This window comes from Macaca mulatta, chromosome X (genome assembly GCF_049350105.2).
Source record: "Macaca mulatta isolate MMU2019108-1 chromosome X, T2T-MMU8v2.0, whole genome shotgun sequence".
Classification (NCBI taxonomy): Eukaryota; Metazoa; Chordata; class Mammalia; order Primates; family Cercopithecidae; genus Macaca; species Macaca mulatta.
The window spans coordinates 12,385,863-12,404,334 of record NC_133426.1 but is presented as its reverse complement, the minus strand read 5'-3'; the positions used below and the strand labels follow the sequence as shown (position 1 = coordinate 12,404,334).

Below are 18,472 nucleotides of genomic sequence, written 5' to 3'. Positions count from 1 at the left end.
AGGCATGAGCCACTGTGCCTGGCCAGGTTATTAACTTTTAAAATATAGAAAACTCCATATAAACACCAAATCTTTGACATCTCTTGAAAAACCAGAAGATCTGGGAACATAGATCCTGCCTGCACATGTAGCCATAGTTGTCTGCCTCTGGGTAGAGGCTGCCCCCTTTTCCCGGGGCAACATTCTCCTCTCTGCCATCTGCCCCAGTGGTCTCTATTTTATGCCCATGGAAACCAAATGTCGATTGTCCTATCCTCAAGACGGTGCTTGGGTTTGCTGTTAGACCATGCCCTAAGCACACCTTTCCATTTGTTCTGTTGGCTCTTCTAGGTGTCTGATTTTGCTTGTATGCCTCTCAGCCTTAGGACTCATTTAAATTAGAGGGCATATAGCTGCCTGTCTCCAATTAACCTGGGCCTACAATGCAGATCAGGGCGTGCATGGGGCTGGAGAAATTTAATTATCCTCCTGGAGAGGGAGTGTGCTTTTACTGTTGAAGAGAAAAAACCAAAGAGCATATCAAGTAGGTCTGTACAAATGTTGCCTTAAGATGGAGGCTATTCTGAAGCTCTTGATCCTGAACTAGGCTCAACAGAGCATGGCCGGCAGCATTGAGATCAGGGATAGAGACCCACGTAGTCAAAGGACTTGCACTCTTCCACATGGCAAAGTATCTGCTTCTTGCCTTGTATTTTAGAGAATTAAAGAAATTTACAATTTTAAAATGAATAATGCAGCCCTAAGAAAACAAGTAACAGTGGAATTGTCTAACTCTAGATTTATGTTTCAGATGCTGTTGGTTGGAAATTTTCTTTTTCATATAAATTGTAACCACATGTGGCTTGAGATTTGCTGGTTTAGCTTAACCTCCCAAATAATACTTATTTTAGAAATATGTTTATATTTCCATTTTCTTCTGGAGAAAGGTTTTTATTGTATCATCATTGTTTTGGTATTATTCTAATTTTTATTGTGCATTAAAAAAAACACATCTTATTTTATTTTTGAGACAGGGTCTCACTCTGTTACCCAGGCTAGAGTATGGTGGTACGACCTCAGCTCACTGCAGCCTCTGTCTTCCAGGTTCAAGTGATTCTCCAGCCTTAGACTCCCGAGTAGCTGGAATCACAGGCACACATCACCACACCTGGCTAATTTTAGTATTTTTTTTGTAGAGATGGGATTTCACCATGTTGCCCAGGCTGGTCTCAAACTCATGAGCTCAAAGCCATTCACCCACCTTGGCCTTCCGAAGTGCTGGGATTACAGGTGTGTGCCACAGCGTCCAACCTATTGTGCATTTTTCCTATATTTTGGAAAAATTAAAGTATGGGAAGTGTATCAGTCTCATGGCAAAGCATCTGGAATGGAAAGAACTAGAACTTACTATTTTAACCTTTGGAAATAGAGCAACTTCCAGAGAACTTGTCTTTCTAAAAATGAAGGAAATTTAAGAATATATCTCTTCTTGATCAGTTTATTGAGTGTGTGCTGAGAATCTGTATTGGTAATTTTTATTTTTGGAAAAAAAAACTTCCAAAACAATTTGGCAGTTTTGAATGAAAGATGACTGTATGCAAATCAAATGTTCAACTATTAATAAGTTAGTGTTTGAGGGCAATTACATTTCAAAGATGTAAAAATCAAAAGAAAAAATTGGGAAAAAGTTTGAAGAGAGAAATAAGGTGTTTTCTACAATATTTTCTTTCCATAACCCCAAACCTTTTAATAAAAGAGAGCAATTTGAATTGTGCCTGTTATTTAGAAAGATGATAAAATAGCCATTCTCATATATATGTGTGTATATATATATATTATTTTATTTTATTTTATGTTCCGAGATACATGTGCAGAATGTGCAGGTTTGTTATATAAGTAAACGTGTGCCAAGGTGGTTTGCTGCACCTATCAACCCATCACCTAGGTATTAAGCCCTGTATGCATTAGCTATCAATCCTGATGCTCTCTCTCCCACTGGCCAGTCATATATTATGATCCAGCTTTCTTCTGGGAAAAAAATTATAAAACTATACTTATCATATTTGGCTCTAATATGTTTTGCACCCATATTGTTCATTCCCCAAGCACTGTGCTAAGTATTCACATTTATTAATTCAATTAATCCTTATAAAAGCTGAAAAAGTATGAATTACTATCCCCATGTTACAGATGAATAAACTGAAGGGCAGAGAGAATAAGCAAGTTGATCGATAGCTGCTAAGTGGCAGAGCTGGGATTTAAACTTAGGTGTGTATGATCTTTCAAGCCTGTCAACTGAACTACTGCACACACTGCCCCTGCTGATTGCTATGGCGTTATGTCCTGTGATTCCTATGTGATAAGAAATAGGAGAGCAAAACTGTCTCTCTGGCTTCAGCCACCCCTGTTGTTGCCGTGAGCAGGAAGCAGGATTCAGGGGTCTCCTGGCCTCTGGTTTCTCTAGCACCCATGTCCTGACCAGATTTCAAAGGCTTGGAGTTGCAACTACATATTTTCCAATTTGTGTGTTTTTTATTTCCCTTCCTAAAGGGATTTGGACCAGCTTGAAGATAAAAAACACAGAAACAAGCAAACTGGACATACTAACACAAGATTAAAAAGACCAGGTGGATTTAAAATAATTACATTAGAAAATCAAGTTAGGGCCAGGCACAGTGGCTCACGCCTGTAATCTCAGCACTTTAGGAGGCTGAAGCGGGTGGATCACTTGAGGTCAGGAGTTTACGATCAGCCAGACCAACACGGAGAAACCCCATGTCTACTAAAAATACAAAATTAGCCGGGCGTGGTGGTGCACACCTGTAATCCCAGCTACTTGGGAGGTTGAGGCAGGAGAATCGCTTGAACCCAGGAGGCGGATGTTGCAGTGAATTGAGATCACGCCATTGCACTCCAGCCTGGGTAACAAGAGCGAAACTCTGTCTCAAAAAAGAAACAAACGCCAAGTTAGAAGTGAACATTTGAAACCCCAAAGAGTGCCGATGTTCTAGGCGGCCAAGAGAAGCAGAGAAGGAAAAAGTAATCTATGTGATACCCGGTGGTGGTGGTGGTGTTGGGGGATACTGACAGACTCAGGATTTTTTTTGTTAGTTTTATTTTTGTTATTATTATTTGGTATTTTTAGCAGAGACAGAGTTTCACCATATTGGTCAGGTTGGTTTTGAACTGCTGGTCTCAGCCTCCCAAAGTGCTGGGGTTACAGGTATGAGCCACTGCACCTGGCCAGACTCGGGATTTTGAAAGATGGCTTTTAGCATTTGCTGAAGAGCTAGTTGCAGTAGGAAATGTAAGGACTACCCGCCATGATGAGTTTAGCACCTCTCTTCCTCACGGATCCATTTTTATGAGTTCTCTATTCTGTATGAAGGTAAGCAATCCAATTGGACCAAGACCCCCTTCTCTCCCAAGGAGCTGCGTGTGATCCCCAGCTGAGGAGAGGCTTGCACTCACAAGTAAATACACTTCGAAGGTGATTTGAAACACAATACTGATCAGATATTTCAGAAGAGGTCAAACATGAATGTGAATACAAGCGGAATCAGCATTTGCTCAGAAGAATAAAGGCAAGTATGATACTGAAGGTTCATAAAGGGTCAGGGAGTAAACACAAACATTACGTTCTTTCTGTTAGCTGAGTTTTTCAAGTTTAGGGTACAAGACATGAAGGTCTCTTGAGTACGGATGAGTTTTTAAAAAAACAAATCTTTTTAAAAAGTGTTCTCAGAGAAAGTATTTTTAAAAACAAAAGAAAGATATGAATTTTATATGACTTGAAAAATGACCTAGAACCAGCACAAAGCTATCCCAGGAGAAACAGCACTGGCTTTGAAGTGATAAATGTTAGGTTTGGCTGTGGGGTGTTTCACGACAGAGCTGATGGGTCACCAGCACTCATGTTAGAAACACAAGTGAAGGCAGACATCTCTATTTCTTCTGCCACACCTAGCACCAGAGCAGTCCCACCTTGTTGCATAAATGAAGGGCTATGATTCACATTACTGTCCACATGGTGTGTGTCTCCTGAAGTTGTACAGTGCACAACCTGTGTACCCGTACACAGCAACCCTGAGAGAGGGGCATCTCTTTGGGTTTTGAAAAGTTTCTCTTTCTGTTTTATTGTCTGCTGGATGGGCAAGTATAAAAATGTAAAACCAATGGCTTGGATAAGTATTTCAGTGTGCTTAGCTTCGACCCAAAAACGATTGCTGAAGAAGATGAATATAGAATTGAATTTTTAAATGGAATAATGTAAAATATAGAAAATGGGTTGGTTATCTTCAGAAATTCTGTGGTGATTCTTTTCTTAGAGAAAGGAAGCTTTGCTGGACGCAGTGGCTAACGCCTGTAATCCCCACACTTTGGGAGGCCAAGGCAAGTGGATCGCTTGAGCCCAGGAGCTCGAGACCAGCCTGGGTAACATGGGACCTAAGAAAATAGTAGATATGGGGTCTCTACAAAAAATCAATAAATGAAGCGGGAGGATCTCTTGAGCCTACGGAAAGAGGCTGCAATGAGCCGTAATTGCGCGACTGCACTTTCACCTGGGTGACAGAGTGAGCCCTTGCCTCAAAAAAAAAAAAAGGCTTCTACGAAGTAAATAATCGTTTTATATAGAAATATATTAGAAAAATTCGGATATGTCTACATTCAATTTGCATGAAGGGCATTGCAGTGCATGGATCCCAGGTCTGTGAGTGGAAAGCACACGCGGAGGGCGCTGCTGTTGCCACTGCGTACCCAAGAGCCCACTCAGACCCTCCAGCAGAGGGCGCAGTGCGGCCTCTGTTGTGGACAGCTGTGCCGCTTTAAGGAAATGAGAGCCTCTGTCTCTGTCTTTAGAAAGCAGAGGTAATTAATCAGTGGGGGCACTGTGTGGGGAATGGGGCTTTAGTCCCCCATACTCTTGGTCAGCTTCCCCACCCCAGTCACCTCAAGCAACCATATAATATAGGGAAGAGGGCAGGCTTGCTATGCCAATGTAGCTCCCAGATGACTTCCCAACCTTTCTGGAAATTTAGGAGCCACCAGGGAAATTATTTTATTTATCGCACAGGGATTATTCTTACTTATAATCCTAATGCACAAGGATTAGATGAGTTAATCTAGGCCAAAATGCTCTTGTAAACTGCTCATGTAAGATACCATTGCACGGATGTAAATGCTAGATACTCATAGTCCCATGATCCCCATACATGACTGTGTATTTGAATCTGGGAGCTTCAAAAATACTGATGCCTGGGCCACTCCCAGGGATTGTGATTTAACTGGCATGCAATGTGGTCTGGGCTTTGGAATCTAAATGATCTCCAGGTGATTATAAATATGCAGACAAATTTGGGAAACTCTGCAGTAGTCCATTTCTCCCCTTCTCTCAAGGTAAGCCTATTGTTGGCCCCTTTTGTCTGTGTAATGATAATGATGATGACCACGATGATGACGATCATGAGTGTACATAGAATAATTTACCATACTTGGCCCTTCTGAGATTTCTCTTTGAAGAGATCCCTACTGGATTATAACACACTGACAATAGAGCTTAGCCATAAATATCATAGGATGTCTGCTTTCTTTCATTTCTTTGTATGTCATATACCATATCTTGAAACTGTTGGTTGAACTACATTTCACTTTTGCATTAAATATTTCTGAGTATTGGCTCTACATTAGGCATTGTTCACTTTTTAATTTTTTTCTTCATGTCATAAGTTTATTGACAAACATATCTAGTATGCCATATGAGTTCGAGTTTGATCCATTTCCAGAGGCTGCACCTCTTAAAATGCTCTTCATATCTGTTAAATGGATGAACTGAAACATCCTTATGTTTTAAGCAGTTGGTGTCTTGCTATAAGGAAGGGTGTAGCAAATGCAGATACAAAGTACAAACACATCTTAGCTAGTAACCACCGCTTGTTTTCCACTGAAAATGGCAAATTCTTCCCAGGGCCCTCCTCATAGTGGCTCCTATGGACCAGAGAGGTGGTGAACCTCCAGATGCTCAGGCCCAACATAGTGCTGCTGGAAGCTCTGCGAAGGCGCAGAGACCGAGGACGGATGAAATGGCAGCACCTCACCAAGACCTTGTTTTCACCTACATTAGGCATTGTTAAAAAAACATTTCAAGGATCCGATATTTGAGTCCTGGGCAAATATTGGCGTGTTCAGAGATGTGTTATTAATTTGGCCACTAGATGGCAGGACTTTGTAAATCATAATGAATACAAAACAAAGCCCATAATAAAATTCTTAATATAAAAACAAATAAATGGCTCCTAGGTGAAGATGGAGCAGGCTTAGGTAGTATTCTAAGGGAAGTGCAGTTTATCTTTGATGGCCTCGAAAGTCCCCTTTATCCAGTCTGTTTGGGTAGCTCCAGGGCTATCAGGACCACCTGCCCCCACATTGGTACATGTGCTCTCTGCTTCACTCCTGAGCTCTCGGTCTCTCCTGGTGATCAGGAAGGGCTGGACAGCAAACCAAATGGTAGACCATATGGATTATGCTAATTTCAGGCCAACTGATGCAAGACTGGGGAGAGTGAATTTTTGCTTTTCCCCATCCATAGTTTCTTCCAGGCAATAGTGCAAATAGAAGAACCAGGAAGGAAAGGTGGGTATGCTGCTGCAGGATTTATAACTCATGCTGACCCCATCAGGGGAGGAAGCCACAGGCCTGTGGGACTCTAGATGATCAGGTGCACTGGCTTGGGTGTACAAACCGCACCAGCTGGGATTCAGGTTGTCTTCAGATTTAAACTATTACAGGTATGCAAGATAAAGGTATTTAGAGTCATCCCAGACTATTACCTGTTAGTGCTTGCAGGTGACTATGTATTTTTCTACAACTATTTGTTAAAAAATGTTTAGCTTCAGGTCAGGTAAGCCCTCTTCCTAAGCCTGAGTCCTTGGGGACACTATGCCCAGTTTATGCCACAACTAAAATACCCACACCCTAATTTTCAGCCCACTGTTATAGATCAAAACTGCTCTTCAATAGTAATGACTGCAAGTGTTTTTGATATAGTTAGGTGGATAAAAGACCTCTGTAGGACACCTGTCTGTCTCATTCCCACTTTCCAATGGAGAAAAGATGTCAGTGATAACAATGGAATGTTGCTTTGCAAGCGTTTTTGGCTGTAAACCTCAGTCTTTAGCAATAAAGATGGTGAAGATCACGAACATTCATCTACCCCTTCCCCAGGCCCATGGCCACACATGTGAAAATGTGTTTGGAAGCTGAAGAAAATATACTGAGCTTGTTACTTGAAGATGTACAGAAAATATTGTTTTAAAATAGTTCATCAAGCCAGGCATGGTGGTTTGTGCCTGTAATCCCAGCTACACGGGAGGCTGGGGCAGGAGGATCACTTGAGCCCAGGAGTTCAAATCTAGCCTGGCCAATATAGTGAGACTTCCATTTCTAAAAAATAAAAATAAACAAATATAAAGTTCATTATATGTTTCCTGATTTTTCAAATCGCTGTAAATTTCCCAGTTGCCTTCACAGTTAGGTGCCAGTGTGTGGCTGAGTTCTAGCCAGTAGAATTCGAACAGATGTGGCATTAAACCTCACATACTCCTCCATAACTTTCCCCTCTTCCTGGTGGCTGGTAGGATAATGACTAGAGTATTCTGGGAAGCCCAATTTTGAAGATGGCAGAGCCACCATCAGCCTGGGCCTCTGAATGACCATGTGAAACAGAGCCCTTCTCTTCCCTCCCCCTTACTTTATACACCAACTCCCTTCCCCAACTTCTATCCCTTCGAAGTGTTATGTGAATCAGAAACTTCTCTGTGTGTGAGCCATTACATTTTTGGTTCTACTTGTCACAGTGCTTTAGGTTGTAACAAAGGACGTGCATGATTCACATTGGAACTCTCCATCTTAGGCACCTTAAACCCTGCTTTAGGAAGATGATAGACCCCCCTGATTGGCAAATACATACTTGGTTTGATGAAATAACTGACAACAAGCTAGCGTAACACTTTACAATTGAAAGCAATTGAAAATCACATTCAAGGCAACGTTGACTGTGTACTCCAGTGTTCTTGAAAAGTTTAGGAATTTCAGCTGCATGCAGGTTTTATGGTTCACAGATTTCATTGTAGAATGCTGAATTAGAACTCTCGGTGAACCCTAGTCACATGCCCGTTTTAAGTCATGAATACCTTACTTTACTAAACTAAGTAATGTTTTATAACCTGCCTGGATGGAAAGCCATTTAAATACAGTGATAGATTAATAAGAGATAACCGTGTGGAAATGGGGGAAATCAGTGACCTGGGTCATACTCCTAGATTTCCCACTACCTTCAGGCCATGGACAAGTTATTAGATTGGTATAAAAGTAACTGCGGTTTTTGCCATTACTTTCAATTCATACTTCACCTCCCTGAACTTGAGTCTTCTCTCCTAAAACAATGCAGTTGGAGGTGATTTCTTTCAGCTCTAACATTTTATCATTCTATAGTCATTATTTTTTTCCTTTTTGCTCTTTTAGAATTTAGTTTTTATTTCTAACAGTTAAACACGGATGGTTTAAAACAGGGATTAGCAAACCTTTTCTGTAAAAGGCCAGATAGTAAATATTGTAGGCTTTGCGGGTCACAGAGACTCTGTGGCAACTATCCAACTCTGCCATTCTCATGGGAAAGCAGTCATAGACAACACCTAAATAAATGGACGTGGCTGTGTTCCAGTAAAAGTTGATTTGCAAAGATAGGCAGCTGGCTCCCTGGCCATAATTTGCTGACCCCTGTTATACAGGGCCAGGTGTCTTCCTGCTAGGACCTACTGCAGCCATTAGCAATAATTTCCTGCACTGTACCTCCCCACCCCCACCCTCTGTGGCTCCAGTTTTTCCTCCCTGGATATAACCACTTTTTTTTCTAATTAACCTCCATATCTCTCAATAACATGTATACAGAACAATTTCTGCCCAGAAAGCTTGCTCAGGTTTAGCAAGCCCTCCAAACGATTCACATTAAAATTTTAAAGACATGCTCCAGAGAATTTTTTCACATTATTGTAAATATATATATATATTTAAGTTTGCTTTTTTCTTAAGCCCAGTACTTCTGTTACTAGCCCTACCTTTATCACCAGTTCCAAAGTTTGGCTGGCACCATATCTTCCTCTTTATTTTGGACTCCTTAATTTGGAGGCAGGGGTTGGGGGGAAGCCTGTCATCCAGTAGCCTCCTGAGGAATGGTAGTTGGGAAATACATTTTTGAGGTTCTGCAAGTCTGAAAATGTTTCAAGCATAGTTTCACACTTAACTCAAAACTTGGCTGACGGTAGAGTTCTTGATTGGAGACAGTTTTGCTTCACAATGTTAAAGTCTTTATTCTATATACTTGTAGTTTCCATTGTTTCTGTTGAGAGATTCAAAGCATTTCAAATCCTGTAATAAGATTGTTTCTTCCTCAGTTTTCCTCTCAGGAAGCTTCTCTGAGCTTCTCTTTGACCCTAGCATGTGTCTCAGTGTGGTTCGATTTTCATCCATTGTATTAGTCACTCGGGGACCCTTCCAATTATGCCTTCAATTCTGGGATAGTTTCTTGATTTATTTCTGCGACAGTTTCCTTCCCTGCATTTTTTCCTGCCTTCTTTTTCTGGGACTTCTCCCACTTAGTCGTTGGCCCGCCCGCCTGGAGTGATACTTTTTTTTTCTATTTTTCATTTCTTTATCTTTGTGCTCTAGTCTCTGAGAGAATCCTCAACTTTTTGTTCTATTGAGTTTTTCATTTCTGTGTTCATTAATGTGAAACCGTATGAAATTGCCAATATTTGATGATTTTTAATCTTACAAAATGGCAATCTCGTAATTTCCAAAAGCATGCTCTTAATTCCTGATTTTTCTTTTACAATATTTTGATAGCATCCAGTTCTCATTTTATGGATGTAATATCTTCTCTTATCTCTCTGAGAATAAATTAATGGTAGATTTTTTGAATGGTTTCATCTTCCTGTGTAGCCTTTTTTCCCAGTTCCTTTTTTCTGTCTAATTGTTTTGTTCTGTGCCTTTCGCATTAGAAATTTTTCTCAGATGATGATAATATCAAATTGTAAAAGCAAACGTTTCAATAGCACTTACTCTCTGGCAGAAACACTTTTAAATGTTTCATGCATGTGGACTCATTTCATCTTAGCTACAATCCCAAGTGGGCTTTTAGAGATGAGAAAACTGAGCCTCAGATGTTGAAGCTGTCTGCCAATATTTTAAGATGTGGCACCAAAGAGGACCGAAAGCTCTGTGCCAGTGAATGGAGCTTGTCAACTGTGGGTTTCACTGAGAGCAATGGAGCCCCCTGTGGTGGGCAGAATAATGGCTCCAAAAGTATCCACACCCTAATCTCTGGGACCGGTGAATATGTTACCTTACATGGCAAAAGGGGACTTTGCACATGTGATGAAGCTAAGGACTTTGAGATAGGGAGCATAGCCTGGATTACCCAGGTGGGCCTTAAGTAATCACAAGGGTCCTTATAAATGAAAGAGATGGGCAGAAGAGTCCAAATCAGAGAAGGGGATGTGAGGATGAAAGCAGAGGTTAGGATGGGCCAAGAAATGCAGGCCACTTCTGGAAACCAGAAAAGGTGAGAAAATGTATTCTTCCCTGGAGCCTCCAGAATGAATATAGCCCTACTGACATCTTGATTTTATCCTTTTAAAAATTCCATTTTTAAAATTTTTTTTAAAAATTATTATTATTATTATACTTTAAGTTCTGGGGTACATATGCAGAGGGTGCAGATTTGTTACATACGTATACACATGCCATGGTGGTTTGCTGCACCCATCAACCCATCGCCTACATTAGGTATTCCTCCTAATGCTATCCCTCCCCTAGCCTGCCATCCCCGACAGGCCCTGGTGTGTAATGTTCCTCTCCCTGTGTCCATGTGTTCTTATTGATCGACTCCCACTTATGAGTGAGAACATGTGGTGTTTGGTTTTCTGTTTCTGTGTTAGTTTGCTGAGAATGATGGTTTCCAGCATCATCCATGTCCCTGCAAAGGACATTAACTTATCCTTTTTTATGGCTGCATAGTATTCCATAATGTGTATGTGCCACATTTTCTTTACCCAGTCTATCATTGATGGGCATTTCAGTTGGTTCCAAGTCTTTGCTATTGTGAACAGTGCCACAATAAACATATGTGTGCATGTGTCTTTATAGTAGAATGATTTATAATCCTCTGGGTATATACCCAGTAATGGGATTGCTGGGTCAAATGGTATTTCTAGTTCTAGATCCTTGAGGAATCACCACACTGTCTTCCACAATGGTTGAACTAATTTACACTCCCATCAACGGTGTAAAAGTGTTCCTTTTTCTCCACATCCTCTCCAGCATGTGTTGTTTCCTGACTTTTTAATGATCACCATTCTAACTGGCATGAGATGGTATCTCATTGTGGTTTTGATTTGCATTTCTCTAATGACCAGTGATGATTAGCTTTTTTTCATATGTTTGTTGGCTACATAAATGTCTTCTTTTGAGAAGCGTTTGTTCATATCCTTTGCCCACTTTTTGATGGGGTTGTTTTTGTCTTGTAAATTTGTTTAAGGTCTTTGTAGATTCTGGGTATTAGCCCTTTGTCAGATGGATAGATTGCAAAAATTTTCTCCCATTCTGTAAACTGCCTGTTCACTCTGATGATAGTTTCTTTTGCTGTGCAGAAGCTCTTTAATTTAATCAGATCCCATTTATCAAATGTGGCTTTTGTTGCCATTGCTTTTGGTGTTTTAGTCATGAAGTCTTTGCCCATGCCTATGTCCTGAATGGTATTGCCTAGGTTTTCTTCTAGGGTTTTTATGGTTTTAGGTCTTACATTTAAGTCTTTAATCCATCTTGAGTTCATTTTTGTATAAGGTGTAAGGAAGGGATCCAGTCTGAGCTTTCCACATATGGCTAGCAAGTTTTCCCAACACCATTTATTAAATAGGGATTCCTTTCCCTATTGCTTGTTTTCATCAGGTTTGTCAAAGATCAGATGGTTGTAGATGTGTGGTGTTATTTCTGAGGCCTCTGTTCTGTTCCATTGGTCTATGTATCTGTTTTGGTAACAGTAGCATGCTGTTTTTGTTACTGTAGCCTTTAGTATAGTTTGAAGTCAGGTAGCCTGATGCCTCCAGCTTTGTTCTTTTTGCTTAGCATTGTCTTGGCTCTGCAGGCTCTTTTTTGGTTCCATATGAACTCTAAAGGAGTTTTTTCCAATTCTGTGAATAAAGTCAATGGTAGCTTGATGGGGATAGCATTGAATATATAAATTACTTTGGGCAATATGACCACTTTCACGATATTGATTCTTCCCACCCTTGAGCATGGAATGTTTTTCCATTTGTGTCTTCTGTTATTTCCTTGAGCAGTGGTTTGTAGTTCTCCTTGAGGAGGTCCTTCACATCCCTTATAAGTTGTATTCCCAGGTATTTTATTCTCTTTGTAGCAATTGTGAATGGGAGTTCATTCATGATTTGGCTCTCTGTTTGTCTGTTATTGGTGTATAGGACTGCTTGTGATTTTTGCACATTGATTTTGTATCCTGGGACTTTGTTGAAGTTGCTTATCAGCTTAAAGAGATTGTGGACTGAAACGATGGGGTTTTCTAAATATACAGTCATGTCATCTGCAAACAGAGATAATTTGACTTCTTCTTTTCCTGACTGAATACCATTTATTTCTTTTTCTTGCCTGATTGCCCTGGCCAGAACTTCTAATACTATGTTGAACAGGAGTGGTGAGAGAGGGCATCCTTGTCTTGTGCCAGTTTTCAAGGGGAATGCTTCCAGCTTTTGCCCATTCAGTATGATATTGGCTGTGGGTTTGTCATAAATGGCTCTTATTATTTTGAGATACGATCCATCAGTGCCTGGTTTATTGAGAGTTTTTAGCACAAATGGCTGTTGAATTTTGTCGAAGGCCTTTTCTGCATCTATTGAGATAGTCATATGGTTTTTGTCACTGGTTCTGTTTATGTGATGGATTACGTTTATTGATTTGCCTATGTTGAACCAGCCTTGCATCCCAGAAATGAAGCAAATTTGATCGTGGTGGATAAGCTTTTTGATGTGCTGCTGGATTCGGTTTGCCAGTATTTTATTGAGGATTTTCGCATTGATGTTCATCAGAGATATTGGCCTGAAATTTTTGTTTTGTTTTTTCAGAGACAAGGTCTCCCTCGGTTACCTAGGCTGTAGTGCAGTGGTGCTATCATAGCTCACTACAGCCTTGAACTCCTGGGCTCAAGTCATCCTCCCACCTCAAGTCTCTCGAGTAGCTGGACTACAGGCATGCATCGTCATGCCTGGCTAATCTTTTTCTTTTTTCTTTTGTAGAGATGGGCTCTCACTATGTTGCCCAGGAGGCTGGTCTCAAACTCCTGACCTCAAGTAATCTTCCCATCTTGGCCTCCAAAGTGTTGGGATTACAGGCATGAACCACTGTGCCTGGCCGACATCTTGATTTTATTCCAGTGAGACCTGTTTTGAACCTTTGACCTCCTAAGCTGTAAGACAATAAATGTTTGTCATTTTGAACCACTCAGGTTGTGGTAATTTGTTACAGAAATAATCGGAAATGAACACACCACCTATTCTGTTGCAAAAACCTCAATGTCATTTCACTCAGGCAGGTGGAATTTGCTAGGAATTTTCTTATCTCCTGCCTGGAGGGTATGTGTGCATGTACTTGTAGATTTAACCTAATTCTCCTGTTGTCATTACAGTACCTGCTATGGTTTGAATGTGTCCTCCAAAGTTTATGTGTTGAAAAATCAATCCTCAGTGCAACACTGTTGAGAAGTGGGACCTTTAAGAGGTGATTAGGTCAAGAGGGCTCTGTGCTCATGAATGGATTAATGTCCTTATTGCGCGGCCAGGCAGGGTGGCTTACACCTGCAATCCTAACACTTTGGGAGGACGAGATGGGTGGATCACCTGAGGTCAGGAGTTCAAGACCAGCCTGGGCAACATGGTGAAACCCCATCTCTACTAAAAATACAAAAATTAGCTGGGCACAGTGGCGCGTGCCTGTAGTCCCTGCTACTCAGGAGGCTGAAGTAGTAGAATCACTTGAACCTGGGAGGCAGAGGTTGCAGTGAACCAAGATTGCACCACTGCACTCCAGCCTGGGTGACAGAGTGAGTCTCCATCTCTGAGTTCATTGTAGAACGAATGGGTTTTTTATAAAAGTGAGCTTGGCGCTCTCTCTCACTCACTTTACCTCTGTTTCACCATATGACTCCTTCCACCATGTTATGATACAACGAGAAGGCCCTCATCAGATTCGCCCCCTGAGGGCTCAACTGCTTCAACCAATTCTCCTATTTTTAAATCCCATCTTATATTAATTTGCTAGGGCTACTGTAATAAAGTACTATTACTTTATTTATAAAGTACTGTAATAAAGACTTGGTGGCATACACAACATAAATTTATTGTGTCACAGTTCTGGAGGCTAGAAGTTTGAGTTCAAGGTGTTGGCAGAGTTGAATCCTTCTGAAGGCCATGAGGGAAGACTCTGTTCCAGGCTTCTCTCTGTTCAGTTTGTAGATGGATATTTTCTCTCTGTATCTTTACATCATCTTCCCTCTGTCCACATGTGTCCAAATTTTCTCTTTGTGTAAGGACACCAGTTATACAGAATTAGGGCCCACCCTAATGTCCTCATCTTAAGTCAATTATCTCTTGAAAGACCCTGTCTCTAAATATGGTCACATTTTGAGATACTGGGAATGAGGTCTTCAACATATGAATTTTTTTTTTGCTGGGAGGGGTTGCAATTCAGCTGCAACGCATTTTATCTCCACTTCTAGTGGTAAATGGGGCCACCCATTCCTGAGCCTTCTGGGGGACCTACAGGATAATTCCCATTGCTTCTTGGTTTCTTCCCCTACAGGGTTAGGCTTTGGCTGTCTCCAGCTACCAAGTCAGTTACCACATGTCTTTCTGTTTTCTCACTTCCAAAATTGTGTTATTACTCTATATTCTCTTCTCTTAATTCCTTTTGCTAAATTTATGCCTTAAAAATGCATCCCAATGCTTTGCTTGAGGGTGATTTTACATGGAACAGAAATAAGTGCTTAATTTTAATGGACAATTTTAACTGGAAGTCCTGGTAAAGTAAATTGCATAGTTTGACAGAGACCAAAATAAATTGAACATTTGAAAATCTGATTTTTCATAATTTACATGGAGTCAGTTGAATATGAGTCAAATTAGCTATAGTATTCTGTTTTTAAAAAATGTTTTAATAAATATACTAGAAGGTTTTTGAATTATCGCCAAATCTCTGTATTTGACTGACTTTGGTTGAAATCTACACAGCAAATGATGAAAGAAATTAGTGATAATTATCTAGGGAATATGTGGCAAGAAAGCATTGAGATGTTTTAACCTTCATTGAAACAACAATCATTTAGTCTATGAGAAGCATAGTTTGCACTTAATTCTTTTTTTTTTTTTGAGACAGAGTCTTGCTCTGTCACCCAGGCTGGAGTGCAGTGGCATGATCTCAGCTCACTGCAGCCTTCATCGCAAGGGTTCAAGTGATTCTCCTGCCTCAGCCTCCCCAGTAGCTGCGATTATAGGCACGCACCCAGCTACTTTTTTTGTATTTTTAGTAGAGATGGGGTTTTGCTATGTTGGCCAGGCTGGTCTCAAATTCCTGACCTCAAGTGATCCACCCACCTCGGCCTCCAAAAGTGCTGAGATTACAGGCGTGAGCCACTGCACCTGGCCTTAATTCTTTCTTACAAGTCCACCGAGATAATGATCTTCATAAAGCTGGAATATTCTTAGAGGTAACACTAGGGTTCTTTTATGGGTTAAGCTATGAGAAGAAAACAGGTGTTTCACAATTCTCAGCCAAAATATCATCTCTTCTATGCCGATTGGCAATAACCTTGGGCCTTAAACATTCTTCAAAAAAATCCAAAGTTGTTGGCTGAGAAAAAAAAATACTACTCTTTCTATAATGGGCCCCATTACCCCATTATTTCTCACACTTTTCATGAAGTGAATTGGTATTCCCTCTAGCTGGAAATAGACCGAATTATTATTATTACTATTTTTTTGGTCTTGCTCTGATGTCCAGACTGGAATGCAGTGCCATGATCATAGCTTCCTGCAGCCTTGAACTCCTGGGCTCAAGTGATCCCCTCACCTCAGTCTCCTGAGTAGCTGGGACTACAAGCATGCACCACCATGCCTGGCTAATTAAAAAAAAAATTTTTTTTTTAGAGATGGGGTCTCACTGTGTTGCCCAGTCTGGTCATGAACTCCTGGGCTCAAGCAATCCTCCTGCCTCAGCCCCTGCAGGTGACTTTTAGAGCAGTGGTTCTCAAAGTGTAGTGCCTGGACCAGCAGCATCAGCATCACTTGAGAACTTGTTAGAAATACAAATTCTCAAACTCTACCTCTAGTGAATCAGAAACTCCAGGGATGGGGCCCAGAGTTTTAACAAGCCCTCCAGGGGTTTGTATTGCACACTCAAGTCTGAGAGGTACTGTCTTAGAGGACTCAGGGATAAATTGACTGCTATTTTAGCACCTGGCATAGTGTCTGACATATTGAAGATAGTCAATAAATTTTTCACAGAAAGTACCTAAGAAAGACTCACTTAAGACACGCGATATTGGAAGAGACAGCCTAATGGGCATAGTATATCTTTCATCTTTATAAAAGATCAATAGAAGAATCCATCATGCAGACAGCTGATGACTCTTGCATAACTGTAGTTAAAGGTGTTGTGTAGACTTTGTGACCAAGTGTCCTTTATTCAGTGCCCTGTTGTAATAAATGAGCTTACTTTGAGAGAAAGTTTCCCTCTGAAGAGAAATGAAAAAAATGTAAAACCCAAGATTTGCCTTTTGGCTTCACTCTCAGGAAATTTAGACCTGCACAATAATTCTCTGCTCCCTTTGTCCTCTTCACATGGGTCTCTTCGTTCTCTAATTACCCCACTGTGCCTTTTGCTTGATCATGAGTAGTCTCGATGCCTTTGGAAATAGACAAGGTAAGGGTTTTAGATAACGAGGTGCGTGAAAGACCACGGGCAGCCTGGATGCCACGGACAGCTAGCAGAAGCTATGGCTGGAAATGTGACCTTTGATCATTCAGGTTTGCTGCATACACAGAGGAAGATGCAATGCGCAGGGGTTATCAGTGGCTTGCTCCTGAGAGCAGATCTGCTTGGGCAGGACTCCAGAATATTTGGTGAGATAGGGATACTCCCTAGAGGGTAGAAAAAACCCTAAGGGCATGGCAAACATGAGCTTCTGGAAAGATCTGATGAGTTACTGTCTTTGATCAGCTGGGAAACCTGGGGGGCTATAAAGCTTAGTGAAGCTTGTCTCTCCAGTTGGGGGTGCGACTGGGTGCTTTCTGTGAGTAGATCACACATGGATCATTTATACCCGATAGCTACATTAAAGAAATGTCTGTCCTTAACCTGGGGCTGTTAGCACCTTTCTAGCAATTATATCCCTGTCCTGTTGTGACAACCAAGCAGTAGGTTAAAATGAAAATTACCAAGATGTAGTGATTTCAAAAAATGTCTGGAAACTTTTTGTCTTGGCTCCCATCAAGAGCCATTGAATATAGATGGGCTTTCATCACTCACTTTTAATGAGAATGTGGCAGGAGGTGATGATTGGGGGCTTCGAAGCTAGGTCATCAAAAGCAACACATCTGCCCTGGTTCTCTCCTTGGATCACACACCTATGGAAAGATAAGAGGTGGCTACCCTGAAGCAGTCACAGGGAAGAGATCATGTAGACAGACCACAGAGAGATAGAGAGTGATGCTTAAGGATGCTCAGCTGATCCAGGCTCCAGCCGTTTGACGCTTCCCAGCCCAAGCACCAGATGTGGAAATGAGGAAGCCTTTGAGCAGCCATCATCTGACTGCAGTCACATGAGGAACCCTGAGCAAGAACCAGCCAGCTGAGCCAGTCAGTCTTCCAAACCTTGAGAGCATAACAATCAATGGATGTTGTTTTAAGGCACAATGTTGGGATTGGTTTGTTACGCAGCAATAGGTAACTGCCACAGGAACTGAACATTTTTTGTCCCTTGGCTTCTGCGATATCACTCCCTGGGCTTTTTTTCTGATTGGTGGCTCCTTTTCCAGGCTCCTTCATGGGCTAGTCCCTCCAATAGCTTATTTCCTCAAGTTCCCATCCTCTTCTCTTTCCATTCTTTTCTCTTTCCTTGGATCACATAATTCCCATTATTTCCATGATCTCAATCAGGGCAAAGGATGGTGGCATGTACTGATGAAAGCCAACCCACAAGCCATCACCACTGCTGACAGAACACTGACTTGTTCCAGTGGCAACCCTTGATGCCAAGGAGGGTGGGCTCTTGCCCTGACTCCAGGAACTGAATTGTGATGAGTTGAAATCACAGTCAACCAACCCTTTGGTCATTCATTGGTTTGGGGGTGGGCATTTCCTCCAGGTCTGGCTA

At 41.3% G+C, this 18,472-nt stretch overlaps 1 protein-coding gene across 1 annotated transcript; it reads right to left on the bottom strand.

Moving 5' to 3' along the window:
• Window positions 1-5,819: 5,819 nt before the first annotated feature.
• On the bottom strand, window positions 5,820-6,092 carry LOC100423866 (cytochrome c oxidase subunit 7C, mitochondrial-like). Its single transcript, XM_002806140.4, has one exon. It carries the CDS (start codon window positions 6,009-6,011, stop codon window positions 5,820-5,822), a length of 192 nt encoding a protein of 63 aa, XP_002806186.3. The 5' UTR covers window positions 6,012-6,092.
• Window positions 6,093-18,472: the final 12,380 nt, after the last annotated feature.

Bases quoted from the DNA above. Each gene is read 5' to 3' on its own strand.
- LOC100423866 (XM_002806140.4), bottom strand. From the start codon at position 6,011: ATGTTGGGCCTGAGCATCTGGAGGTTCACCACCTCTCTGGTCCATAGG.